Here is a 27,703-nt window from a genome sequence, read left to right on the forward strand (position 1 = left end):
ATATTTAGTTTACTAAAATTTCATATAATGCATAGATTGGTGGAATTAGCATTATAAAATCTTCATTATCTAGAGATACGGAGACAACAGAGGTTTTAAACTCTTTGACCATCATCTTATGTCAGTGCTCGATGAAACTATACACTAAAACCAGATTTTCATATTTTTGAAAAATTTTCAAAATCCGTGGGTTAACCTCTTCTAAAATAATGAGTTTTCGGTAAATGCTCTATATACTGAAGTTTATACTCTTCACTTTTGTTTAAAATTTTCAAACCACATTCTACAGTTGAACTAATTTATTCTAAACTATCTTTCATGGTATGTAGGAATCATTCTATTTTTTGAATATTTAGTTTACTAAAATTTCATATACTGCATAGATTAGTGGAATTAGCATTATAAAATCTTCATTATCTAGAGATACTGAGACAACAGAGGTTCTAAACTCTTTGACCATCATCTTATGTCAGTGCTCGATGAAGCTATACACTAAAATGGGATTTTCATATTTTTGAAATTTTTCCAAAATTCGTGGGTTAACCCCTTCTAAAATAATGAGTTTTCGGTAAATACTCTATATACTGAATTTTATACTCTTCACTTTGGTTTAAAAATTTCAGACCACATTTCTACATTTGAATCAATGTAATCTAAACTATGTTTTATGGTATATAGGAATCATTCTAATTTTTGATTATTTAGTTTACTAAAATTCCATATACTGTCTAGATTAGTGGAATTAGCATTATAAAATCTTCATTATCTATAGATACGGAGACAACAGAGGTTCTAAACTCTTTGACCATCATCTTACGTCAGTGCTCGATGAAACTATACATTAAAACCAGATTTTCATATTTTTTGAAAATTTTCCAAAATCCGTGGGTTATCCCCTTCTAAAATTATGAGTTTTTGGTAAATGCTCTATATTCTGAAGTTTATACTCTTCACTTTTGTTTAAAAATTTCAAACCACATTCTAAATTTGAATTAATGTATTCTAAACTGTCTTTCATGGTATATATGAATCATTCTAATTTTTGAATATTTAGTTTACTTGATTAGTGGAACTAGCATTATAAAAGCTTCATTATCTAGAGATACGGAGATAACAGAGGTTCTAAACTCTTTGACCATCATCTTATGTCAGGGCTCGATGAAACGATACACCAAAACTAGGTTTTCAAATTTTTGAAAATTTTCCAAAATCAGTGGGTTAACCCCTTCTAAAATAATGAGTTTTCGGTAAATGCTCTATATACTGAAGTTTATACTCTTCACTTTTGTTTAAAATTTCCAAACCACATTCTACATTTGAATTAATGTATTCTAAACTATCTTCATGGTATATAGGAATCATTATAACTTTTTAATTTTTAGTTTACTAAAATTTGATATACTGCCTAGATTAATGGAATTAGCATTATAAGATCTTCACTATCTAGAGATACGGAGACAACAGAGGTTCTAAACTCTTTGACCATCATCTTATGTCAGTGCTCGATGAAACTATACACTAAAACCAGATTTTCATATTTTTGAAAATTTTCCAAAATATGTGGGTTAACCACTTCTATATTAATGAGTTTTCAGTAAATGCTCTATATACTGAAGTTTATACTCTTCACTTTTGTTTTAAAATTTCAAACCACATTCTACATTTGAATTAATATATTACAAAAAATCTTTCATGGTATATAGGAATCATTATATTTTTTAATATTTAGTTTATTAAAATTTTATTCACTGCCTAGAGTAGTGGAATTAGCATTTATAAAATCTTCATTATCTAGAGATACGGAGACAACTGAGGTTCTAAACTCTTTGACAATCATCTTATGTCAGTGCTCGATGAAACTATACACTAAAACCAGATTTTCATATTTTTGAAAATTTTCTAAAATCCGTAGATTAAACCCCTTCTAAAATAATGAGTTTTTGGTAAATACTCTATTTACTGAAGTTTATACTCTTCACTTTTGTTTAAAATTTCAGACCACATTCTACATTTGAATTAATGTATTCTAAATGTCTTTCATGGTATACAGGAATCATTCTAATTTTTGAATATTTAGTTTACTAAAATTTCATATACTGCCTAGATTAGTGGAATTAACATTATAAAATCTTCATTATCTAGAGATACGGAAACAACAGGGGTTCTAAACTCTTTGATCATCATCTTATGTTAGTGCTCGATGAAACTATACACTAAAACCAGATTTTCATATTTTTGAAAATTTTCCAAAATCCATGGGTTAACCCCTTCTAAAATATTGAGGATTCGGTAAATGCTATATATACTGAAGTTTATACTCTTCACTTTTGTTTAAAATTTTCAAATCACATTCTACATTTGAATTAATGTATTCTAAACTATCTTTCATGGTATATAGGAATCATTCTATTTTTTTAATATTTAGGTTACTAAAATTTCATATATTGCATATATTAGTGGAATTTGCAATATAAATCTTCATTATCTAGAGATACTAATGCTCTATATACTGAAGTTTATAATAATAATTTTTTAGTAAATGCTATATATACTGAAATTTATACTATTTACTGATGATCTATCTTTCTGATTACATTTTATTTATAGGCAAATATAATGCAAATGTGAATTTTTAGTTAATATTTTAATTCCTAGGCAAATAAATATGTAAGTCCTGGTCAGAGTAAATGCATATATATTTTATATTAATTTATTATTTCGTGGTACCAAATTAAATGAATTATCTTGAATATTTTTGTTAGAAATATTAAATAAAACTCATTGATGGCATTCCAGTCTTTATGATATATATATTCTTATCTTGACTCCTAGTTAAAGTAAATATACATATGATGTTTTGCCTATTTGAGTACTTTCTTATTTCTTAATACCACATAATACTTTAAATGAATTTTTTGTCTAAAAACATTAAAAACACGAGTAAATTAAATTTCAATATTTATTTTTATTTTATGTTATAGACTTTTAGCGATATCTAAATTCACTCAGTTTTTCATTCTAAAAAAATATGTTATTTTTTTATTACTATTTATTGAAAAACAAAGTATTACCTATAAGGCTATAACAATAATTTTCGTGAACAAATTTATCTAGAAACAATGAAATAAACACGCATAGATGAAATTTCAATCTTTATTGCTGGTTTTTTTGTAATATTACGATTATTGCTCAATCAAAATTTGATTTTTTCAGATAATATGTTGAAACATTACATTATTATTAACAGTTTTGATTGAATATTGTGGAAGAGGAAACAAATAAAATGACAAAGTGACAAGAGACTATAAACAAACACATCATAGATTTCACCTTTGAGATAAGTTTATTCTTTGAATCATGTAAAATAACATAAAACGGTTACAAATTACTAATATAGAAGAAGCATTATTTGTTGTACATATAGAGATATTAGCAAGGATAATAGCAATTACACTGGGAGGAACATAAGGAGAAACAATATCATCACACCTTCCAATTCCTTTGTATTCAGCCGTGCACTTATCTCTGCATTTGTTTTCTCCTTCGCATGTCCACGTTTGAAAACAATTTTTTGCTTCTCCTACCATTTTCTTGTCTCCTATTAATTATTATCGTAACAAAACAGAACAAAAAAATTGCAGTTTTGTTTACAAAATTTTCAGTTAATTTAAGTATACAATGAAGTTTTTGTTTGTAGATACATTTTCTAGGCAAATAATAAAACTTTACCCGAAGAAGAAATGATGAAAACAATCATGAATACAAAGAGAACAGAAGAGAAAGAAATCTTCATTTTTATATATTTTCTTTAAGTTTGAGATGATTGAAGAGAATAGATTTTAACTGATGATCTATCTTTCACATTACATTATATTTATAAGAAAATGTGAATTTTTAGACAAAGTAATATTTAATTCCTAGGCAAATAAATATGTAAGTCCTAGTCAAAGTCAATGCATATATATTTTTCTATTAATGTCTTACTTAATTAGTAATTTTTTATTTATTTCTTGGTACCAAATTAAATGATTTATGTCTTGAATATTTTTGTTAGAAGTATATATTCTTATATTAATTCATAGTTAAAGTAAATATACATATGATGTTTTGCCAATTTGAGTACTTTCTTATTTCTTAATACCACATAATAATTTAAATGAACAATTTTGTCCATCCCTTCTACATTATTTGCCAAATGATTTGTACATGTGCCGTTATTACAATTATTCTCTCTAAGAAAAGATGATATGACACTAAAAAAAGATGACATGTATTTAGAAATAAAGTGATATAGAATCATTTTAATTGTTACATGTAAATTTTCATTATAAATTTTTATATTTTCTTGCAAGAAATTTAAATATGCAATGACTAATAACTCATATATTAATGTCAATTATCCATATAAATATTTATTTTTGGTGAAACTATTAAAATGTATTAATAACTCATATATCACTACTAAAATTATATATATATATATATATATATATATATATATATATATATATATTCTTTTTTGTCATCAACTGATACAAACTTAAAGTGAATCTGTAAAATATATATATATATATATATATATATATCTCACATTAATATCTGTAAAATATATTCATATATATATATCACATTAATAAAAATAATCTAAATAAGATTACAAATATAAAATGTTACATCAACTTATATATAAATGTATATCATATTTGTATAAATATAATTGTAAATGTGCATCTAAAATATAAAACTAAAGTAACACTAATTCAAAAAAAACAATAGTTAAATGTTTAAAAATTTATTTAAATTTATCATGTTCATCTTCGTCATGTTAATTAACCAATTGATTTCTCAGTTTAACATATTTTAACTAATACAAAATCTCAAATTTATTGGTATTTATATTTTTATAAATATATATACATGTATATATTTAAAACTAGATAATAAGATATATATTTAAAATAAATAATCATTAAATATAATAAAATATAATTAAAACTAATATGATAAAATGTAATTTATCTTTATTAAAATTTAAATAAAAGTTAATTGAAATAATCATACCAAATCAAAAGATATAAGATTACAAAAATACGTTTATGATTTTTCAAAAACTACTGAAACTAAAATATAAAATAATAATATTGAAATATAAATCAATCTTTTTAAAATGAAAAATATAATATTTAAAATTATTATTTCTACGTATAGCGCATAAAAACACCTAGTAAACATTAAAAGCACGCATAAATTAGATTTCAATCTTTATTTTTATTTTTTATGTTATAGACAGATTTTTTAGCGATATCTAAATTCATTCTGTTTTTCATTCTAAAAATATATGTTAACCTTTTACTACTATATTGAAAAACAAATTATTACCCATAACAATAATTTTCATGAACAAATTTCTCTAGAAACCCTAAAATAAACATGCATAGGTGAAATTTTAATCTTAATTGCTGGTTTTCTTTTGTAAGATGTTTTTTTAACTAAAAAAAAGCAAGATAGTTTGTGAAACAGAGGAAAGAACAAAGGCTCACAACCGAGCCAAACAATAACAAAAGGGAAACCACCAAACAAATTGAAAGACAGCGAGTCCTAAGACACACGCTGCTATAAAACCAAAGCTCCAACCCAAAGAGGCGGGAACCGTCCCTATAGTTCCTTCAGGACACGATAAATTTACTCACAAGCAACTCATTAAGCCATAAGGGACCTCCCCCTGCCACATATGACTGCAGCTTCAAGTACTTTGTAACACTCTGAGCAATCAGAAAAGCTCCTTTGTTAGCTTCTCTTGTTACCAGAGCCACCTGCCACTCCTTCACAGTACTCAGCAGTCCTCTCAACTCCTCACCATGCGCCCTATAAGCTGGCCACGCCTTTGGCCTATTTATAACTCCCACCAATTCTGAAGCTTCTATCTCAAAAGTCACTCTCTCCACTTTATGAGAGATCATGCTCTCAGTAGCCCATATCAAAGCGAGCCGTTTGGCTTCCAAAAGCGAAGACACCCCATTGAAGGCTCTCATACTGTGAATCAAAGTCTTCCCTTCACAGTCTCTCACTATCCAACCTGCTCCCACTAGACCATATGCCTTTGACCACGAGATACCAATATTACATTTAAATCTACCTCTTTCTAGAGCCTTCCAACCCATCTTATTCCTCTGTCTCCTACTGATCTCAAACTCCTCTGCTTTTGCCGCATTAGTAATCTCCAGCCAATGTTTCGAGTCCTCCATACACTTAACCACTGTAGTTTCCGCGTCGTACTCCTTCCCCTCAAAAGCAAAAGCGTTTTTATTTTCCACAACATCCACAGTATCCACGGGAAGCAATCACCAATATCTCTAGGGAAACTCTTACTTCTGCTACAAGTTAGTAAGTAGTTGAAATTTTTGAACAGATTGCAATTTTCAAAACCTCTTTGTGGGAACGGAAACCCCGATGTAGCCCATACTCGCCTGGCCACATGACAAGTAAAAAGAACATGGTTGATTCTCCACCTCCTCCCCACATCTTTGACATCTGGGATCTACTTTCATGCCTCTCACCATCAACTCTTCTGATACCGCAAGCGCATTAGAGAGTGCCTTCCACATGAATACTTTGATCTTCGGAGCAGTCTTTACCTCCCATACTTTGGATCGTAGATCATTAAGAGAGCGCTTACACAAAGCATTTCTTCTCACTTCAGATTGGTCTAGAGAGCACGCTAGCCAGTAACCAGACTTTACCGAGTAGGCTCCCCACCTATTATGAACCCATTCATACGAGTCCAACTTGCCAAAAGCCGGCTTCATCTTCAAAACATGCTCCACATCACTTGGAAAGAATATCTCCTCTAGTTTTCCTCTGTCCCACGTCCTAATCTGCGGGTTAATCAGATCGCACACACAAAGGTCCAAATCAAAGATGATTTGTTTCCTCAGAGGTGCAATCGGAGTAGAGTCAAAAAGCCACTTATCCAACCACACATTTATTCTCTCCCCTGATCCAACATTGCGTCTCAGACCTTTCACCAACAGCTCCCTACCGAAGACAATGCTTCTCCACGCATAAGAGGGCCTAGAGCCAAGCCTCGCCTCCAAGAACTCTCCATCAGGATAGTATCGAATTCTCATAACTCTGGCACATAAAGAATCAGGATCCATCAGTAGGCGCCAACCTTGTTTAGCCAAAAGAGCTTGATTACATTTCTCAAGATTCTTAAAACCTAAGCCCCCGTTCTTCTTATCCAAACACATTCTCTCCCATGATACCCAATGCAACTTATTCTTCCCATCCTGAGCATTCCACCAGAAGTTAGCCATGGCACTAGTGAGAGTTTGGCAAGTAGTTTTTGGTAGCTTAAAAACAGACATGGCATAGACCGGCATGGCCATTGCCACTGACTTTACGAGTACTTCCTTGCCTCCAGTAGAAAGGAAGAAAGCATACCAATTGTGAAATCTCGCTGTCATCTTCTCATGAATATATCTAAGCATTTCGACCTTAGATCCACTGAAGCACTCAGGCAAGCCTAGATACTTCCCAGTTCCACCTTCATTCACAATCCCCGACAGTTGCTTAATCCTCATCTTTAGTTTCTCCTCTACATTCTTTCCAAAGGTAATAGCCGATTTCTCAAAGCTAATCTTCTGACCAGAAACTTTTTCGTATTCACTGAGAATCTTACACACCACTGCACACTCTGCCTCAGTAGCCTTCAATAACAAGAGAGAGTCGTCAGCAAAGAAAAGATGGTGTACAGCCGGACCACCCTCCACAAATTGAATACCAGTGATCTCTCCTATACGCTCTGCTTCATTCAACTGATGAGATAAGCCTTCAGTACAAAGGTCAAATAGAAATGGAGACAGAGGGTCCCCCTACCTCAATCCTCTGTTTGGAACCACCTTCCTATGTGCCTCTCCATTAATCAAAACTGTATATGAGACTGAACGAACACAGTACATGATCCATACCCGAAATTTTTCACAGAAACCTAGAGCATCCATTAGACCTTCCAAGTACTTCCACTCAATTCTATCATATGCCTTCGACATGTCCGTTTTGATCGCCATGTACTCTTTTGAGATCCTTTCATGTGTACGCAAGGCATGAACCATTTCATGCGATATCAAGATGTTATCTGATATCAATCTCTCAGGAACAAAAGCAGATTGAGTAGGTGACACTATATGCTCGAGCAGAGGCTTAGACGATCCACCAATATCTTAGCCACAATTTTATACATTACTGAGCATAGACTGATGGGGCGTATGTCCGTCATTCTCGTAGGATCCAAAACCTTAGGTATCAAACATACCTGCGTAAGATTCCATTCAAGCGGGAAGACACCAGTCTGGAAAAAAGCTTTCACTTCCTTCGATATTTCTTCACCCACCACATTCCAATATTCTTGGAAGAATAAGCCATTCATACCATCACTCCCAGGCGCACTTGAAGCATTAATCCCAAACACCGCGTTTTTTATTTCCTCCTCACTAACCTCTCTTGTAAGCCTTTGATTCATGGTCTCTGTTACCTTGGTTGGCAGACCAGAAAAGAAAGCCCTTAGATCCCTAGAACCTGTGGAAGTAAACAGAGACTCGAAATAATCTGTAGCAATTTTCCCCATCTGTGGAATCTCAGACGTCTCACTTCCATTCTCATCGATAAACTTAGTTAGTTGATTCCTCTGCCTACTAGCCTTCACCGAAGCATGAAAGAAACTAGTTTTATTATCACCAACAACTAACCACTTATCTCTACTCTTCTGCATCCAAAAATTTTCCTCCTCCTTGAAAGCAATACCAATCTCTTTTTTTAGCAAACGAACTCGATCCCAACAAGGAGCTAGGGACGAAGTTTCAAGCTCAAATAATTATTTATAAATATTTTTTAATTAAAATATGAGATTTAATCTCAGTGAATTGTAAATCCAATCGAACGGCTATGACCTACATTACGTAAAACAGTGTCAGTCAACAAGTCAAAAAAATCACAAAGCAACCTGACGTCATTCTGCTGTATTCACAATCCAACGGCTCATGTCTCATAAACTGATCCAACGGCCATTAGTAAAAGAAACGTTGCACAAAATTAGAATGGTCTCTCTCTTCTCCCTCCCATTTACAGCAAAGAAAGTGTCTTCTCTTGAGTAAAGCTAAGAAATTCATTTTACAAAAAAGAAGGAAAGCTTTTCTCTCCTCAGACCTTATCTCTTCTTCCTACTCCTTTGTTCAAACCCTAAAGTTTCGATCTTTTAGCTTTTTGTCTGAAGCCAAGACCCTTAAAGCTTTGATCTTTCTGATTTTGTATGAAGTTAAGACCCTTAAAGCTTTGATCTTTCTGCTTCTGTCTGAAGTCAAGACCCTTAAAGCTTTGATCTTTCTGCTTTTGTCTGAAACCAAGAGACCCTTAAAGCTTTGATCTTTTTGCTTTTGTCTGAAGCCAAGAGACCCTTAAAGCTTTGATCTTTCTACTTTTGTCTGAAGTTAAGACCCTTAAAGCTTTGATCTTTTTGGCTTTTATCATAAGTTAAGACTCTTGAGAACGAAGTTTGTACATCAACCATGGAACCCGAGTCGTCATCACCACCAAGAGTTCCGCCGGAGCCGGATCCAGCGACGTTACTAGGTCTTGAACATCGGTAAGTTTCTAACTTTGTAGGGAAATAGAGGAACTTTGTTACTGTTTGGTCTCTCCCATGGTTTTTTACTTACTTAGCTCGTTTCTGTTTGTTGCTTGTGTTGATGGGTTTCAACTTTAGGGTTCCGATGATCGATCAAGGTTCGATAGAGCGGTTCATCACTCAGGCTAGAGAGCAGGCTTTAGGGGTTAAGGATATCAAGCGTCGGTGGAAAGAGTACGCGGAGGCGTTTGCAAGGATGGAGAAAACTGTAAGGGAACGTGGTAGAGAGGCTAAGATGAAAGAAGAGGAGTCTGAGATTAAGCGGTCTCTGGAAGGGGATGTGATTAGATTGGTTCTTGAGATGCAGATGGAAGAAGTGGTTGCTGAGGTTAAGGAATCGATGGCAAATAAAGGCGAAGAGATGAAGAGAGAGGTTCAAGCGAAGAAAGAGGAGCTTGAAGCAAAGGAGAAGGAGCTTGGCTTGACCATCACGGAGAAGTTTAATGAGATAAAGAAGAAGGAAGAGGAGTTTGAGCTGAAACGAGATGAAGAAGCAAGAGATATTGAAGTGCAGCGGCAGACTCTAGAGGTCAAAGAGAAGAGTTGTGAAGAGCTGATGAGAGAGCTTGAACTGAAAAAAGATGAACTTGAAGAGAGCCACAAGGAGCTTAGCTTGACTATGTCAGAGAAGTCTAATGAGATAAAGAAGAAAGAAGAAGAGTTTCAAGTGAAAAGAGATGCTGAAGCTAGCGAAATTAAAGAGAAGCGCAAGTCTCTAGAGGTGAAGGAGAAGAACTTTGAAGAGCTGATGAGAGAGCTTGAAGTGAGAAAGCAAGAGCTTGAAGAGAGGGAGAAGGAGCTGAGGTTGAATGATGAAAGCATCAAAGAGAAAGCTAGTGAGGTGGAGAAGAGGAAACAGGAAGCTGAAGCCAAGGAGATGGAAGTGAAGATGAACTCTCTAAAGGTCAAGGAGAAGAGCTTTGAAGAGATGATGAGAGAGTTTGACTTTGAAGTGAGAAAGCAAGAGCTTGAAGCGAGGCATAAAGAGCTGAGATTGTTTGGTGACACCATCACTGAGAAGTCTAATGAGATAAAGAAGAAGGAAGAGGAGTTTGAGCTGAAACGAGATGCAGAGGCAAGAGACATTGATGTGAAGCGCCAGTCTCTAGAGGTCAAAGAGAAGAGGTCTAAAGAGCTGATGAGAGAGCTTCAAGTGAGAAAACAGGAACTTGAAGAGAGGCACAAGGAGCTTAGCTTGACTATCACAGAGAAGTCTAATGAGCTAAAGAAGAAAGAAGAAGAGTTTCAAGTGAAAAGAGATGCTGAAGCTAGCGAAATTGAAGAGAAGCGCAAGTCTCTAGAGGTGAAGGAGAAGAACTTGGAAGCGCAAATGAGAGAGCTTGAAGCAAGACAGAAAGAGATGAGCTTGGGTGATGAAACCATCAAAGGGAAAGCTAATGAGATGGAAAAGAGGAACGAGAAACAAGAAGCTGAAGCCAAGGAGATCGAAGTAAAGATGAACTCTCTAGAGGTGAAGGAGAAGAACTTTGAAGAGAAAATAAGAGAGCTTGAAGAAAGGCAGAAAGAGCATGATGAAATCATCAAAGGGAAAGTTACTGAGCTGGAGAAGAAGACACTGAAACAAGAAGCTGAAGCCAAGGAGATTGAAGTGAAGATAAACTCTCTAGAGGTCAAGGAGAAGCAACTTGAAGAAAGAGAGAAACTGCTTGAACTGAAGGAGAAAGAATTGGCTAACCGATCAAACCAATCAAAGAGTAGAAAGAGATGCAGGGATGAATTTGAGCCTTCATTTCTGGCTGATCCTGCATCTGCATCTGCATCTACAAGTCGAGCAAAGCGAAGAGAAACTCACAAAGTTGCCTGCATTGATGATGGAACTGATGAGGATCCCGAAACATACTGTTGTCCTGATGCAGACTTCAACAATTTCAACACCACCATGAGCTCTTTCGCTGTGGGGCAGATATGGGCTCTCTATGATCCTTTGGATCACATGCCTCGTTACTATGCTCGTATCCGGAAAATCATGGAACCTAAGCTGAGAGTTGGAGTGAGATGGCTCGAGCCAAAGCAAACCGCAGCATGGAACAAGAAACCAGCTCCCATCGCTTGTGGTGAATTCAAATACGGAAAGAAAACCACAAGCAAACACCTGATGTTCTCACACGAGATGCATCACGTCAGGAAGAAGAAGAAGAGCATCACCATAAACCCGAGGAAAGGGGAGACATGGGCTCTATTCAGTGGCTGGAGCCGTGACAACAGGAAGCAGCAAAAGCCTCCCTACAAATACGACTTCGTCCGAGTCGTGTCCGATGATTTGGACAGCGATGATGGCATTGGAGTTGCTTACCTAGCGAGAGTGGAAGGGTACACATCGGTGTACAAGCTCGGTGAGCAACATGGAGTCTTGCAGATGATCATAAGCTCTGATGAGATGCTTAGGTTTTCTCATAGGGTCCCTTCTTTTGAGTTGACTGGAGATGAGAGGAAAGGTGTCCCTGCTGGCTCTTTCGAGCTTGACCCTGCTGCTATCCCTAAAGATTGTCTTAAAGTGTTGAAGGTTAAACAAGAGGGAGTTTAACTTCCACTGCAAGTCTTTTTTTTTTTGAAAGAATTTTAAATTTATTTCAATCAAAAAAAACCTTGATACAGATTGTTTCACTGCCTCCTTTCTATACAAGACTCCAAAGCTTTAAAAGAAAATAAAAAACTTCACACTTCTATGAACTTCTTTCAAACCACAACTCCATAGCTTTCTCAAATTGTTCTCCCTTCTTCCTCTTGAGAGAGGTGATTTTGTTTCTGATCATCTTGTCCAACCGAGTAATAAGGCATGAAGCAGTCTGTGATCCTTCACCAACTCTTCTCACATTTCTTTCACGCCATATTGCATAAGCAACAGCCTGAAAACAATAGCGTAATAGGAATGTCCTGACCCTCCCTCGAACTCCATTTACCACTACTTGAAGCACCCTTGACCAGTCAGAAACCCTTCCATTCCCTACCAGATTTTTTATTGTGCCCAACCACACTTCTTTCGAATAGCAACATCCAAAAAAGAGGTGATCTCTTGTTTCAATCTCTGTATTACACAGCCAACAAGTCACTATCGCCTGAGGATTCCAGTTAAGAATCCTGTCCCCTGTTGCTAAACGATTATGAACAGCTAACCAAGCAAGAAAGGTGAATTTTGGTGTTGCTTCAGAAAACCAAACCCCTTTGAACCAGCTTACCTTCGGTGACTTCATTCTTATAATGTTCCAAGTTTGAGATGTAGAGAACCCTTCTCTGAACTCCCCATTCTCTCTTTTCCAAAGGCAAATATCCTCTTCTTCATTGAGCCCTCTATTTTTAAGAGCCAATACTTCATTTTCAATCAACTGGAGATGAGTAACTCGATGCCTTTTCACTCGATATAATTGAACAGCCCGCTCCACTGTGCTATTTATAGGAATGCCAAGATCCATAGTTCCCCTTTCTCCAGCAAACTCAATAAGATTTCCCAAAGAAGACCAACTATCAAACCAGAAAGAAGTATTAGTTCCACTCTTTACCTCCATTCTCGTCATCTGCATAGCTAGAGGTCTTAGCTTTAGCAATTTCTTCCACATCCAAGACCCTAGCGAGCTTTTCTCCTTCACACTCCAGTAAGACCCCTTGCGAATAAGATACTTCCAAATCCACTTCACCCACAGCGAGGGTCTACTTGCTATGAGACGCCAAATAAGTTTCAAACAAGCCACTCTATTTGCATCAGATAGATTCTTTAAACCGAGCCCACCTTCTTCCTTTGGTTTACATACATCTACCCAAGCTATCTTAGCTTTTTGAGTTGACAATACCGGACCAGACCAGAGAAATGCTGCGCAAATACTATTTATCTCTTGGATGCATTTGCTAGGGAGCCTGAACGCAGACATCCAGAAGTTAGTAATGCTGTATAGAACTGAACCAATAAGTTGGAGCCTCCCAGCAAACGTTAAATGTCTCACTGTCCAGGAAGCGATTCTACTTCTTATTCTAGCAATGAGAGGACTATAATCTTGAACGGTCATCCTCTTGGTGAGAAGAGGTAATCCAAGATAACGAACCGGCAGAATTCCTGCTTCAAACGGAAATTGCTCCAAGATTGCCACACTATCATCTGCTTTAACTCCAGCCAGATATAATGTAGACTTCTCCAAGCTAATGTTGAGACCAGAGATTCTTGCAAATTCTTGAAATACTGATAAGATCCCCTCAATAGATGATTTCTTCCCGTCTGAAAACACTAATACATCATCCGCAAAACAGATGTGAGTTAAACTCAACTCCTTGCAGTAAGGATGAAAGCCTATTCTCTTTTCTGTTGCAGCTTTATCTAAGAGTTTTGATAAGACTTGCATACAGATTACGAATAAGTAGGGAGAGAGAGAGCACCCTTGCCTTAAACCTCTCTTGCTATTAAAGTAGCCTGCCAATTCTCCATTTACTTGAATTGAAAAAGAGGCCAACTCAATGCACTTCTTGATCCAAATTATAAACTTCTCCGGGAACTTGAGAGCCGCTAACACTGAAAGCAAGAATGGCCATTGCACAGAGTCGAAAGCCTTGGATACATCAATCTTGACTGCACATCTCTCAGAAACAGAATCCTTGTGGTAACTTTTAACCAGTTCTGACGCCAACAACACATTTTCCATCAGTAATCTCTCTTTGACGAACGCCGACTGATTCAAAGATATGAACAAGGGAAGCAAACTTTTCATCCGCTTAGCCAGAATCTTTGAAATGACTTTGTAGATTACGTTACAGCAGGAAATGGGCCGATAATCCTTCATCATAATAGCATCATTCTTCTTTGGTATCAAAGCCAGTATGGTAGAATTGATACCTTTAGGCAAGAAACCTTTGTCGAAGAAAGCCCTCACTGCAGTGACAAAATCTCTTCCAACAATACTCCAAGATGCTTTAAAAAATTCACTCGTATATCCATCTGGCCCCGGAGACTTGTCCTTTGCCATAGAAAACAGAACTTTTCTTACTTCCTCATCTGTAACCTCTCGAGTTAACATGCTTCTGTCTTCTTCCGAGCACTCATAGTTTAATAACAATTTAAGCTCCTCCATACTAGCTTCCCTATAATCCTCCGGAACATACGTCAAGAAATTATAGAAATGATCCACCGCTTCTTTCTTTATATCTTCCTGCGTATCTACTATCGATCCATCCAGTCTCTTTATTTCCCTTATAGAATTTCGAATCTCTCTCACTTGTGCAGCTCTGTGGAAACTCTTATTATTTCCATCACCCACCTCTAACCAATGTATCTTTGCTCGCTGACTCAATACTTTCTCCTCCAAAGTGGAAAGAAATATCCATCTTCTATAAGCAATAACCTCCACGCCAATGTTACTTTGATTAGGATCAGCTAACGTCCTAACCTGAGCTTCACAAAGATTTTTATAAGCTTCTCTAGTCTTCTTTATAATATCTCCAACTTTTTCTCTGCTAAGCTGTTTCAAAATTGGCTTCATTTCCTTAAGCTTCTTTGAGAGTCTAAATAACGCCGATGTCGAGATGAACAGAGGTACAGTATCTTCCCAAAACCCCTTCACTGTTGAGAGAAATTCCGGCATTTCCACCAAAGCATTCACGAACTTAAACGGCTTCTTCGGCTTCACTAAATCTGCTTTAATAGTGATCCTACATCTCTGATGGTCAGAACACCCTCCAGCCTCAAATACACAGTATGATTGAGGAAATTTATTCATCCACACTTCATTTATCAAGGTCCGATCTAGCTTCTTGCATATGACTCCATTTTCCCTTCTATTACACCAAGTGAATCTCGGTCCCTGATACGACATGTCAACCAGAGAACAATACTTCACCGTGTCTTGAAACTCTATCATACCCAAAGAATCATGAGATACTTCCTCCACTGAATGCTCACTCCCATCCAAGATCTCATTGAAATCACCTTGAATAATCCAAGGGGATTTATTTATTATTGGAGAATCCTGGTGAGCTTTAAGATCTCTCCAAAGCTCCTTTCTTTCTTCCTCCAAATTTAACCCATACACGAACGAACAAAAAAATTCTTCAACTGCTCCCTCCAATAATATAGAACAAGTTGTAATCTGAGTACTCTGAAAACAAGGTGTAACTCGCACCAAAGGACTCCAAACAACCCATAACCTTCCTTTCCGACTGCACTCATAATTCGTAATATATGACCAACCTGGAAATACTTCTTCCAAAATCCTCTTCGCTTTATTTTCCTTGACTCTTGTTTCTATAATGCAACCAAACTGAAATCCACACTTCCTTACCCAATCCTTCACCACCTTATGCTTCGATTTTTTATTAAAGCCCCTAATATTCCAGTAAAAACCAGACATATTATTGGCGACGGGGTTTCTTCTTATTCAGATAGCTAGGACCTACATCCTGCGCTTTCTGACTTATTTTATCCTTCAGATAACGATGATTCATCTTCGATTCCCTAGGTAACCTTTGTCTTTGAAACACTTCTGTCTCCTCTAGAATATCCTCTTCTATCTGTAACTCTTTCTCCTCTTCATTCATTTCTTCCTCCTGTTCTTCCACTAACACAGAGAATCTTGAATTTTGAAGTATGGCCACTTGACCAAACTCCAAAGTCTGTCGAATAGGTGAACAACTAGCCTTGCCAGGTGAGACATCAAGCCACTCATTTTCCTTATCAACCTTTTCAACCATAATATCTTCTTTCACTTCTTCTTTCTTCTTTCCACTCAAACTCAAATCTCCCTCCATTATTTGTTTTTCAACTTCAGATGCTTTCAATAGTGAACTTCCTTCTACCTCTCCCTTCTCTACCGCTTTCTTTAGACCACTTTTTTCCTCCTGTTTTTCTACTCCTATTTCCCCTTCTTCCAAGACCTCCTTCTTACTCTCATTACTTTCTCTTCCTTTAGCACAAGTTTTATGTCCCCATGTTCCACATTCTTGACATTTTGTTGGCAGTCTCGGGTAGCTGTATTCAACCAACACTTCTTCTCCCTGAATAGTAAAATTCATCTTCTTTGGCAGCTCCTTTGAGAGATCCACCTTCACAAATATCTTCGCCACATCTAGCTTCAAGCACTGAGCTGTCTCTGGATGCAACCTCTCTGGACTCCCAATTGGACTTGTCAAGAAACTCAGTCCTTGCCATGAGAACATTTTTATTGGCACATTCTTAATATGCACCCACATTGGAATCGACTGCACCGGAGGCTTCTCCTTCTCCGTGACAGGCGACCATTTTGTCACAACCACTGGGATACCAGCCAAGTTCCACATCCCCCTCCTCAGTATTCTGTTTCTGTCAGCATTATTCAAGATCTTGAACTTCATTGAAGTTTCATCAACCTCAAACACCTCTATCTTCTGAGCTTTATCATTCAAGTTCCATATCTTGTTTACTATTGCGTGAATCTTAGCAATATGAGGCGCAGTATCCAGGAATTTACCAATAAGGAAATCCTCCCAAAGCGGGGGAACATCCTTCGTGATCTCCTCTGGTACCATCACCGATCCCACTCCGTCCTTCATCGTTACCTCCACATCATACTTCTTCAGAACTTTTTGCCCCTGAACCGCTCTTACCCACGATCCCTTCAAACCTCCAATAGACTCTTCCTCCTTCTTTTCTATAACCTTCTCCGAGTTTGTGTTTAGATCCATACCAGTGATGAGTTGTTCATCTCCTTGATTCTTCCTTTCTAGATCTTTCGATCCAATCGTCAAACATTGTTGATCCAAATCCTTCGCCAAGCTTGGGTTTGAATCCATCGCAGCTGTAAAATTACTTCCTCCATGTACCGAACCTTGCGCCTTCACCAGAGATGTACCCTCACTCGTCGGAGTCGAAGGCGATCCCGGCGAAACCGCCGAACTCATGCCGATCGTGAACGAGAAACCCTCAATCGCTTTTTCGCCTTTTCTATCGCCTATTCAAAACGGAGCGTTTCGTTTTCAGATATAGCTTTTTAATGTCTGTTCCACTGCAAGTCTTTTTAAAGTATTTATCTTATGTTATAAGATGCAAAATGAACTTGAGTTATTTGCTCTGTTATGTAAGAAGAAGGAAAATATTGCTATTGTATGTACCCTTTTATTTTCAAATGAGCCCCTAATGAATCTCTATTTGATGTTGTGATTCATACTTGCTCTTAAGAGGATCTTGAGTGGTTTAGCTCGTGAATAGTAACAGGGATCTGAATGCTTTACCAAACTGACAAACTTAATACTCCGTAGTTGTTTGTGTAGATCATATACATAGCCATTATCGGATCAGTGTACCTTTTGATTGCAAAGTCTTCCTTCATCTATATATCTAGATTCTATATTGGCGATTTTCATTCACAAGTAAGAGCCATTTGCCTCTTTTACCTTTTTGAAAAAGAAGTTTCAAGTCCATAGTCTATATATGTTGAATCTTTGTATTTTATATTGTAGGGTAATCTTTGTATTTTATATTGTAGGGTACACGAGCTTTATGGCTGTTGTTGTTATCAGTTTGTATGCGGCAGTTTTGCATGGCCTCTCTATCTTTTTAGATTGAAAAACATTTCTTAGTGATGTTGAGATTGTGCATGAATACTCTCTCTTAACACCATTTCAATCAAGAACAAACATTATGTTTGTACACTAAACTGATCCTCCGCTCAAGAAATAGGCCTCTTTTATCAACAAGGATTGACTTGTAACCTGGTTGTTTTGCATGATTGATTTGGTTTAATCATTAGTCCCTTAGTTTTACATAAAGATTTTCAAACTTTGAATAATTTTCTTAAATGTGAAATCTAAACTACAAATTAGATAATACAATGATCTCAAAACTGTAAAATACACAGTCCAACGGCTAGAATCAACAAAAAAAAAAAAATACGTACAACATTGACAGTCAAAAGCAATTCTTACGTCATCATGTTTGTATTCACAATCCAACGGACGAGATCTTAAGTTTTGATCCAACGGTCTTAAACTGAAAAAAATTGCACGAAATAAGAAAGGTCTGTGCTTTCTTCCTCCCTCCCATTTCAAGTAAAGAAGCTCAAAGACTCTGCCTTTCTTCTCTTCTTCTCTTCTCTCTCACTCAGTAATAGCTAAAAGGAAGCTCTTTTCTCTCATCAGACCTTATCTCTTCTTCTCTTCTTCTCTTCTTCCTTGGCCACAGTCTTTAAAGTTTCCACATTTTTTTAGTTTCAACCAGAGAACAACGCAAGTAATCTACATCACCATGGAAACAGTGCCTTTCCCCACCGAAGATCCTGATGTTCAGTAAGTCTCTTACTTTTAGGACAATAGAGGAATAAATGTGTTTGGTCGTCTCTCTCTTGATGTCTTAGTTCCTTGTTGTTTTTGATGGGTACTTACTAAACTTAGGTGGGATGAGGAATTAGTGGAAGGGTTCTTGAGTCAGGTCACAGAGACAGCTACTGGGATACTAGATCTCTCGAATCAGGTGAAAGAACTCAAGGAGATGATGGAGGAATCTGTGAGGAAACAAACCCTGGAGGTGCAGGAGAAAGAAAAGGATTCTGATTTTAAACAGTCTTTGGAAGCACAGTTGTTGATACTGGTTATGGGGATGCAGACCAAGGAAGTGGTTGCTGAGCTTAAGGAGCAGCAGAGACTGAGCAAGGACTCGTTGGATAACAAACACGAGGAGATGAAGAGAGAGGTTCGAGTCAGGACGGAGAGACTTGAAGAGAGGGAGATGGTGCTTAGCTTGCTTGATGAGAATGTTCAAGAGAGATGTAATGAGATGGAGAAGAGGGAAGTGGAGTTTCAACTCAAGGCCAAAGATGTTGAAGTGAAGAGGGAGGAGGTTGAGCTCAAGGAGAAGAAAGTTGAAGAGATAATGAGTGAGCTTGAAGCAAGGGAGAAGGAACGAAGCTTGCTTGATGAAACCATAAAGGAGAAGTCTAATGAGCTGGAGAAGAGGGAGGAGCAGTTTAAACTGATACAAGACTCAGACGCCAAAGAGATTGGAGTCAAGATGAGGTCTCTTGAGCTCAAGGAGAAGGAGCTTGAAGAAAGAGAGGAAGAGCTTGACAGGAAGGAGAAAGAGTTTGAGGGGAGATCAAAACAAACTGAGAATAGGAAGAGATGGAGGGATGAATCCGAGTCATCATTGTTTGATGTGAACGATGGAGATGAAGTTCCTCCTCTCATTCACACTGCAAAAAGGCACAAACCCACTAGAGAACACAGCAACAACGATCTTGCATCTGCAAGTGAAGCAAATGGAAGAGAGGTTTATGAAGAAGTTGAATGCATAGAGGATGGAAAAGATGAGGATCCTGAGCCATACAACTGCCTTGACGCAGACTTCAACAATTTCAACAACACAATGAGCTCTTTCTCCGTGGGTCAAGTATGGGCTCTCTATGATCCTTTAGACCACATGCCTCGATTCTACGCTCTGATCAGAAAGATTCTGGAGCTTCAGCTGAGAGTGGAAGTGACATGGCTTGAACCTATACAATCATCAGAAAGCCAGAAGAAACCAGTTCCCATCGCTTGTGGGGAATTCAAATATGGAGACAAAATCACAAAAAGCCACTTGGTGTTCTCTCATCTGATGCTGGATCATCACATCAGAACAAGAGTCAAGAAGAAGAAGAGCATCACCATAAACCCGAGGAAAGGTGAGACATGGGCTCTCTTCAGAGATTGGAACAGTGACAAGCAGCAAAAGCGTCCGTATAGCTACGACTTCGTCAAAGTTGTGTCTGAGTTGGACAGTGTTCATGGCATCGGAGTGGCTTACCTAGGGAGAGTGGAAGGGTTCACATCAGTGTACTACTTCGCCGAGAAGGATAAAGTTCTCCAAAAGATGATACCATGCGATGAGATGCTTAGTTTCTCGCATAGAGTCCCGTCTTTTCAGGTTGAATGGAGATGAGAAGGATGGTATCCCAGGTGGCTCTTTTGAGCTAGATCCCGCTGCTATTCCTAGGGATTATCTTGAAGGTTTGAAGGTTAAAGAAGAGGAGGAGGAGGGCATAGGCCGTAGTCTCGTAGTCTTGGTTTGAGTTTAGTGCAAAGTCTGATGTAATGTATAACTCATGTACATGTTATCATGAGTTTTTTATGTGTTGCTAAAACCATATGCTTTTAAGTATGTTTGTAGCTCTCATGTTAATGTAACTAGTCTAGTAGAATGTTTTGCCATATAACAACATAAGTATTGCGTATTTGCGTTTATAGCCTTAAAGTTTATCTAATTTTCAAATCAGCCCCTAATGTTCTGAAACTGTATGAATGTATGAAGAAGAGAGAGAGGAAAAGAGTTGGACTTTAGGGACGATCGGATTCGGAGACGACAATGGCGGAGGTACAGTGGCTATTGGTAGTTCACGGAGTCATGACGTTAACGGTGATCATCTCTTTCCTCTGTGGTCAATGGCCAATCTTCAAAGGCACACCTTTTCAATGGATTCACTACTTCATCACTCGCGGAGCCTACACTTACTTACTGTAGTAACTCTTCTCTTCTACTCACCCTCATTGAAACATTCTTCCTTCACTCCAAAAGTTTGATCTTTTGTTTTGATTTAGAGTTGCTCTGTTTTGGGGTGGGTTGGTTTGTTTCCAGGAGGTTTGTGGGAATGGTGTTTGGTTCCAAGGGTACGGACGCTGTCTTAACGGTTGAGCAGTTCTGTTGCCACCGTCCTAATCCCATATTGCAAGTTTGTATCTTTCTTTCCTCATTACTGTTTGATCCATTTTAAGGAAGCTGTAGCTATTTGATGTTAAAGAGGGATCTTGAGTGGTTTAGCTAGTGAATCTGAATGCTTACCAAAGTGACAAACTTTATACTCCATTTGTTGTTTTGTTTTGTAGATCATATACATAGCCATTATTGGATCAGTATACTTTTTGATTGCAAAGTCTTCCTTCATCTATATACCTGGATACTATATTGGCCATGTTCACAAGTAAGAGCCGTTCCTTCTTTTATTCTTTTTTTTTTTTAAATTAAAGTCCAGAGTTTAGATGTTGAATCCGCTTTTAATCCTTGTATGTAGGTACACGAGCTTTGTGGCTGTTGTTATGGGTGTCATACTTTTCTTATTAACGAGCTTTTCTGATCCAGGTACCGTGAACGCTGCCAATGTTTCACACTACATTTCTGCTTACCCTTATGATGATATCATTTACTCTGAGAAAGAATGTTCGACGTGTAGAATCCCAAAGTAAGTGCATCATATGCAACCGATTAGAGAGCGTTGTGATTTTTTGGTAAGTTTATACGCTCCTTTTTTCTTGTTTCAGGCCTGCTAGATCCAAGCATTGCAGCATATGCAACCGCTGTGTAGCTCGGTTTGACCATCACTGTGGCTGGATGGTTTGTGCTTGTTGTACCATTTTATATTCTCTACATTTCGTTATCAACATTACTTTCTACCGGTTTTCTCAGAATAACTGCATTGGAGAAAGGAATACTAGATATTTCATAGCTTTCCTCTTTTGGTGAGCTTTTCATTCTTTGAATATTATTACCTGGAAAGATTCCATCTTGTCTCCTCATAGTTTCTTTGTTATTATTATGTTAAACTAAAGTGGTTATTTAGTGAATTTTTGTAGGCATTTCCTTCTTTGCTGGTACGGAGCAATAGCCATTGGTTTTATTCTTGCTGGGAGAGTGAAAGAACTCCGTGTTGTACATATCTTAACAGGTACACACACATCAAACATGCTCTTGTTTGTTGTGTAGACAATCACATCTTCCTATATAAAAATTCATATTGCTGTTAGTCTCTTTTTGATTCCTACTCTGATCTTTCTTTCTCTTTTCTGCAGTCTATTACGGTGTAGAGAATTCTTTCCGCAACTTAGCTCCTCGAGTTTTACAGGCTAGTTAGAAACTCTCAATCTTTTTGCTCATAATATGTGAAACTCTTATAGTGTATCAAAATTTTGCAATATCTTGGAAGCAGTGGCTGGTTGGTACATACAACACCCAAATACTTGTGATGGTGTTTCTCGCCGTTGTTTCTCTCCTCCTCGCTGGCTTCTTTGCTTACCACTTAAAACTCTGCTTAACCAACACAACAACTAATGAGGTTTTGTAACGTTTTCGGCTTTCTCCCAGTTATTATATCATTCTTTCTCCCGCTAAAATTAACAGTTTTGTGGGTTTTGTTTACTTTTCGACCAGACATTTAAATGGAGAGAATACATAAGGTGGAGGAAGAAGCTCAGTGAATCAAAGGCAAGAACATCCTCTGCCCATGACCATGATAATGAAGCAGAGGAAGCTATAGTGAAACGGAATGTGTATGATAGAGGAGGTTTCCAGAACGTTTCTGAGATTGTTTTTCCTTTATCGTCAAGACCACTTACTTCTTGCATACCAAAACCCAAGTCGGAATAGTTAAAAGTTACGTTTAGTTAGTTAACAACTACTTTAAAGCTTTGGGTGGCTTTAGTCAGTGTTTATCTTTAATTCTACATGTTTGAGCTTTTGAGAGAAAACGTAATAGAAGAGCAAGGTAACAGATCTATGAAGTTATACTCTTTTATAATTCTGCTAAACTGATAGATTATCTGCTGCACAGAGAGAGATGAGACAATACTAACAGAGAAACAGAGTCTGCAAAACAAGTCATTACTCATAAGCTATCTCACCAACAAAAGGCAGTACTATAATCTGATACTCTTCTTGACAATCACCAAACGTTAACCTTCACTTACTGAAATAACACTTCCTACACATAATAAGAAACCGAATGCATACTTGCTGAACTGTTTGTCAGTCTATGACTATGGTGGGCCGAGGTGGAATTGCTGCAGGGTCAAGCTCCCAGTATCCTCCTTCAGCTACCCGCGTTGCTCTCTTCTCCTGTTTGACAGCCGGAATCTGATGAGAAAACCTACTCATTTCCGCCTTTGGAATCTCTAACGAACACACATGTGACGACCCATGCTTCCTTATGTATACAGAACTGAAGCCTTTAGTACTAGTCAAAGCCATCACCTTTATGTTCTTCCCTTCACAGTAACCTTCCACCACTTCTACAATATCATGCTCTTCGGTGTTATCGCAGTTCCTACGGAGAGCCCAGATGTCACCTTTCCTTGGGTATACTTTGACTACCTTCTTCTTACTGTCAAAAGGTTTGACCCGATGTGAGAAGCTGGCCAGAGGAAGGATTTTTGGTTTTTCAGTTTCCGGCTTGAACTCCCCACATGACACGGGGTGGGTTACGGGTTCGGTAGATAGTGGACAACACAGCTCCATATGGACCACGTGTAACACGAGTTCAGGCTTGGTTTCCACTTTCTTGATCTTCACGTAATCTGTGGGCACTCCCTTGTCATTGCTGTAAATAGCCCATATCTGACCAACTTTGAATTTGTCTTCGGATCTGTCGTTCTTGAAGTCGAAGGCATTTCTTTGCGGCGTTTTGCAACTTGATGACGCAGGAGTCGACTCAGGGGGCTTGTTAGTAGAACCATCCAACTGAGCTGGTAAATCATTCTGCTTGGATTCACCATCGCGTCCTCTTTTCTTAGAGCCTTCTCCTACCTGACTTTCTACCTGTTGTTGTATGCCTTTGGACGATTTGTTTATTCCCACAGAATCTGTCACGAGACCCTCATCAGTTGTCTTTGGGGTATTCATCTTATCGTCTTGTTTAGCACTTTTCTTCTCCTCCCTTTGTTGGCTTGGAGTTGTTTGAAGACGAGGAGATTTTCGCAGCTTGAAGGCATCAGACGCCTCCCCACTCTTTGTAGACCCGTTCGGTGTGCTCTTTTTATTGGTTCTGCTGGCTTCGTCTTCCCCAATGGACACAGATGTTGAACAGACCTTATCACAGTTACTGCATCCGCCATCATCGCCAGATTTTTGACGTTTTCTTGGAGATGGAACGATCTCTGGAACAGGATTGGCCTTCATTCCAACCTCAGACGCTTCAGTACAAAGGCTATCAGCTTTCCCTTTCATTGTCTCACTATCCATCTCCATACTAACCGCTTCAACCTGAAATATATCTTTTGGCAGTGCAGTCGGGTCCAGTTCATATGAGCCAGCCGGAACACCTTCTTTCTCCATTCCAGTCATTTTGACTGCGGGAACTTTGTGAGAAAATCGAAGCATCTGTTCTGGAGTAAACTGAATCTGACACACTTTATTCTTCGCCTCCCGCTGAAAAAGGGAGACAAACCCTTTAACTTTTCCCAAATAGGCCACTCCAATACCGAGCTCTTCATTAAACTGGTTCACAATTTCCACGAAGTCAAACTTATATGGCAATTCATGAGTTTCTGGAGTGTTCGATTCCTCATCCCAATCCCTGAACGTAGCCCAAATTTCTCCTTTCCTTGGATATATCGAAACAACTCCGTTGCAAACCGAGTTAAGCATCTGACCTGAAAAAATGGAGCGGTCCTCAACATCCTTTTTTTCTCCATTACTGAACTTTCCCCATGCAACTGGAATACTTTCATCATTATTTTCCTGAACAGGCTTTAGGAAGGTAACACGCAGCTTGAAATCGGAAGCCAGCACTTTCTTTACCCGAGCATACCTCCGTGGCATACCATCTCTAGAATCACAGGTAGACCACACTTGATTGACAGCAAAATTTTCTGGTCTCCGTTCATCTTCAAACACATTAAATTCTATATCAGGTATATCCAGCTTATTATCATTTTCATCAGCTTTGTGTTCATTTTCAGCTTCACCCAACTTGCTCGACAAAGCTGAGTCTTCTCCACTGCGATCACAACCTTCACTCTCTTGAGTTTTAGATGACAAGATATCTTTCTTTCCAGAATTTTCACTTTCCTTGGCCTTTCCTTTATCAGCAAGTTCCGGTGACGTATTATTCTCATCCGTTTGCTTTGTGTTAACATCAGACTCAACTTCACAACCTGATTTTGTCTTTTTTGTCGGAGGGATGACAGAATCACCATTGCCTCTCGTCTCTGCATAAGAAACCTGCGCCTTCCTCTTTGAGAACTTCCTCTTATTACATTCATCCGAATCTGTTTTATCCACAGCAGCATCAGAGCCATCAGCTTCAAAACTCATAGAGGAAGCCTCAACAGCTATTCTCCTCTTTTTGGCTGTCTGATCCATCTTTGGAGCTGATAAATCAGGTTTTAACTCTCCAGCACTAGTCTGCGGTTCTTTTTCTTCAGGTTTAGGTATTTCAGCAACTTTCTGGCATCCTGCTTCTTCAAGGTCTTTCTCTGTACGACCCTCATCTTTCTTTGGTTTCTTGTCACCAGCCTCTCTTTTCTGTTTTTTCTGTTTTTTCTGACTCCTCTTGTTGAGTTTCTTTCCGACTGTCCCATTCTTAGCCTTCCCAGCTGATGAACTTCCTGATTCTGCTCCTGTAGAAGGATGCTGCCGAGATGTATTATTCATCTCTTGATTTGCACCAGCTGTTGAACTACTAAATGGCACCTCATCAGACCCGATGTTGCAGGCAGTGTAAGATCTCTGACAAGAGGAACAGTGCATGAGTTGGTTGATATAAACTTTCAAGTATTTATACCTGTGGCCACAGTTTCTGCAACACGTCCAAAACGTTAATCCACTAGCAACATTCATTGCAGCAGCATCTGCAGATGAAGAGTTGCAACGAGAGCTAGCATTCGACTGCCTGCTGGCAACGAGTGAATGTGATCTGTATCTGATATCATACTGAGACCGTTTGATCTGATCAGAGAGCCATCTGTTTGCTTCCGCAACAAACTTGAAAGCAGCTTCAGCACCAGGAAACTTGTTCTTATCCGGATGGAGAATCAGGCAAAGCTTTCTATATTGCTTCTTGATTATGTCGAAATCAGCAGAAGGCTGAACCTGAAGGATACCATACCAATCGTCAAGCCCCTTGATTTTCTTATCAGCAGAGGAATGCACATCACACACGGTTATCATCTTCTGTATGTCTTCCAATTCGGGGAAGAGCCTCTGAGCCTTCATGACCAGTTTATGAGCTCCAACGAAATCACTAGCCCTCATCTTTTCCTCTGCTAAAATTTTCGCCCTTGTAGCCTCTTCTTTGTTGCAATCCATTGCAGCGATAAACCTCCCAAATCAGCTAAGAAAAATTCTAGATTCCCTGCATACAGTTTCACTGATACTGTTATAAACCTATTCGTTCCTAATCGCTCTAAAAACTCAGTGGTGTAAATCAAAACTTTACTCAGTGCTCACCACTTCAGAGACGAGAATCGTGAACAACGCAGACATCCTTCATCATAAATACGATTCAAATAGGGCTTGAAAGTGCAGACTGAGAGAGGGATTTAAGCCTGCAAAAAACTCGAAAACATAGAGATATAACTTAGATGAGATTCATCAAAAGCAAGTCCAAATCAATTAATCACTCTAAAATCCAGTAGCGTAAGCAAGACTTTTATACTCAGTGCTTACCACTTCAGAGACAATAATTGTGAACAATGCACACATCCTTCTTCATCGCATATGTGATTTCAAAAACAGGGCCTAAAAGTGCTGGAGTGAGAGGATTTAAGCCTGCAAAAAACAAGAGAGATAACTAAGATGAGATTCATCAAACCAAGAGTCCCATTCAAAAGCAAAAAAAAAATCGAAAAAATCAAACCTAATAATGATAAATCTTAAGAGTGGATATGCAATTGATCGAATGAACACTCTAACACTAAGAATAAAACGAAATCGGTACGGACGATTGGTCTACCCAGAAACAGCGAAATCACTCTTTACGATCAGAAAACACTAACATCTCCGGAGAGAAACTCTAGCTATAAATTATTTTTAGCGAATCGACAGGAGAGGAGAGATCAAATGCATGTGTAATTTCTGATCAGAACGAGGCGAGCAACTATAAACCCTAGAAAAAGGGAGAAAAAACTCAGAATCCGTCGACATAAATACATACCCAGAGAGGCTCCAAGTGCTCGAGGAGACGAAACGAAATTCAGTTCAACGGAAGAGATAAAATTCAGAACCCTAAAATTTCGAAAGCCGTCGAAGCAAAAAATAATGGGACGGAGAGGGAAATGAAAAAAATTAAATGGAGGGAAATTGTTTTATTT

The 27,703-nt window shown here is 37.9% G+C and overlaps 6 protein-coding genes and 1 pseudogene across 9 annotated transcripts; 3 read left to right on the forward strand and 4 right to left on the reverse strand.

Moving 5' to 3' along the window:
* Nucleotides 1–3,429: 3,429 nt before the first annotated feature.
* Nucleotides 3,430–3,793, reverse strand: LOC130512461 (putative defensin-like protein 184; annotated as a pseudogene).
* Nucleotides 3,794–5,666: 1,873 nt separating this feature from the next.
* Nucleotides 5,667–8,770, reverse strand: LOC108857900 (uncharacterized). Its single transcript, XM_057010485.1, has 4 exons — nt 8,315–8,770; nt 7,971–8,201; nt 6,558–7,817; nt 5,667–6,278 (listed from the first exon to the last, which is right to left on the reverse strand). Exons 1-4 carry the CDS (start codon nt 8,768–8,770, stop codon nt 5,667–5,669), a joined length of 2,559 nt encoding a protein of 852 aa, XP_056866465.1.
* Nucleotides 8,771–9,134: 364 nt separating this feature from the next.
* On the forward strand, nt 9,135–12,241 carry LOC108857901 (uncharacterized). Its single transcript, XM_018631913.2, has 2 exons — nt 9,135–9,640; nt 9,761–12,241. The coding sequence occupies exons 1-2, from the start codon at nt 9,564–9,566 to the stop codon at nt 12,225–12,227; spliced, it is 2,544 nt and encodes an 847-aa protein (XP_018487415.2). The 5' UTR covers nt 9,135–9,563; the 3' UTR covers nt 12,228–12,241.
* A 3,789-nt stretch (nt 12,242–16,030) lies between these two features.
* LOC130512878 (uncharacterized) lies at nt 16,031–17,652 on the reverse strand. Its single transcript, XM_057011319.1, has one exon. It carries the CDS (start codon nt 17,552–17,554, stop codon nt 16,031–16,033), a length of 1,524 nt encoding a protein of 507 aa, XP_056867299.1. The 5' UTR covers nt 17,555–17,652.
* An 882-nt stretch (nt 17,653–18,534) lies between these two features.
* On the forward strand, nt 18,535–20,700 carry LOC108857903 (uncharacterized). Its single transcript, XM_057010658.1, is given in 3 exon segments — nt 18,535–18,937; nt 19,043–20,546; nt 20,548–20,700. Coding segments are annotated over 3 exon segments (1,695 nt in total). The 5' UTR covers nt 18,535–18,896; the 3' UTR covers nt 20,698–20,700.
* Nucleotides 20,701–20,928: 228 nt separating this feature from the next.
* Nucleotides 20,929–23,170, forward strand: LOC108863406 (probable protein S-acyltransferase 17). Of its 2 annotated transcripts, none has more exons than XM_018637824.2 (10): nt 20,929–21,142; nt 21,261–21,354; nt 21,509–21,603; nt 21,694–21,861; nt 21,941–22,013; nt 22,086–22,138; nt 22,253–22,344; nt 22,469–22,521; nt 22,606–22,731; nt 22,827–23,170. In XM_018637824.2, exons 1-10 carry the CDS (start codon nt 20,991–20,993, stop codon nt 23,040–23,042), a joined length of 1,122 nt encoding a protein of 373 aa, XP_018493326.2. In that variant the 5' UTR covers nt 20,929–20,990; the 3' UTR covers nt 23,043–23,170. The 2 variants fall into 2 exon arrangements, with proteins under 2 accessions (XP_018493326.2, XP_056841899.1); XM_056985919.1 differs by having other exon boundaries at nt 21,017–21,142; nt 21,224–21,354.
* Nucleotides 23,171–23,172: 2 nt separating this feature from the next.
* On the reverse strand, nt 23,173–27,654 carry LOC108863405 (uncharacterized). 3 transcript variants are annotated; one of them, XM_018637820.2, is made up of 4 exons: nt 27,547–27,654; nt 27,060–27,161; nt 26,841–26,938; nt 23,173–26,745 (listed from the first exon to the last, which is right to left on the reverse strand). In XM_018637820.2, the coding sequence occupies exon 4, from the start codon at nt 26,697–26,699 to the stop codon at nt 23,421–23,423; it is 3,279 nt and encodes a 1,092-aa protein (XP_018493322.2). In that variant the 5' UTR covers nt 26,700–26,745; nt 26,841–26,938; nt 27,060–27,161; nt 27,547–27,654; the 3' UTR covers nt 23,173–23,420. The 3 variants fall into 3 exon arrangements, with proteins under 3 accessions (XP_018493322.2, XP_018493323.2, XP_018493324.2); XM_018637821.2 differs by having other exon boundaries at nt 23,173–26,760; XM_018637822.2 differs by having other exon boundaries at nt 26,841–26,948.
* Nucleotides 27,655–27,703: the final 49 nt, after the last annotated feature.

The sequence above is a fragment of the Raphanus sativus genome, chromosome 5 (assembly GCF_000801105.2).
Source record: "Raphanus sativus cultivar WK10039 chromosome 5, ASM80110v3, whole genome shotgun sequence".
In the NCBI taxonomy this organism is placed as follows: Eukaryota; Viridiplantae; Streptophyta; class Magnoliopsida; order Brassicales; family Brassicaceae; genus Raphanus; species Raphanus sativus.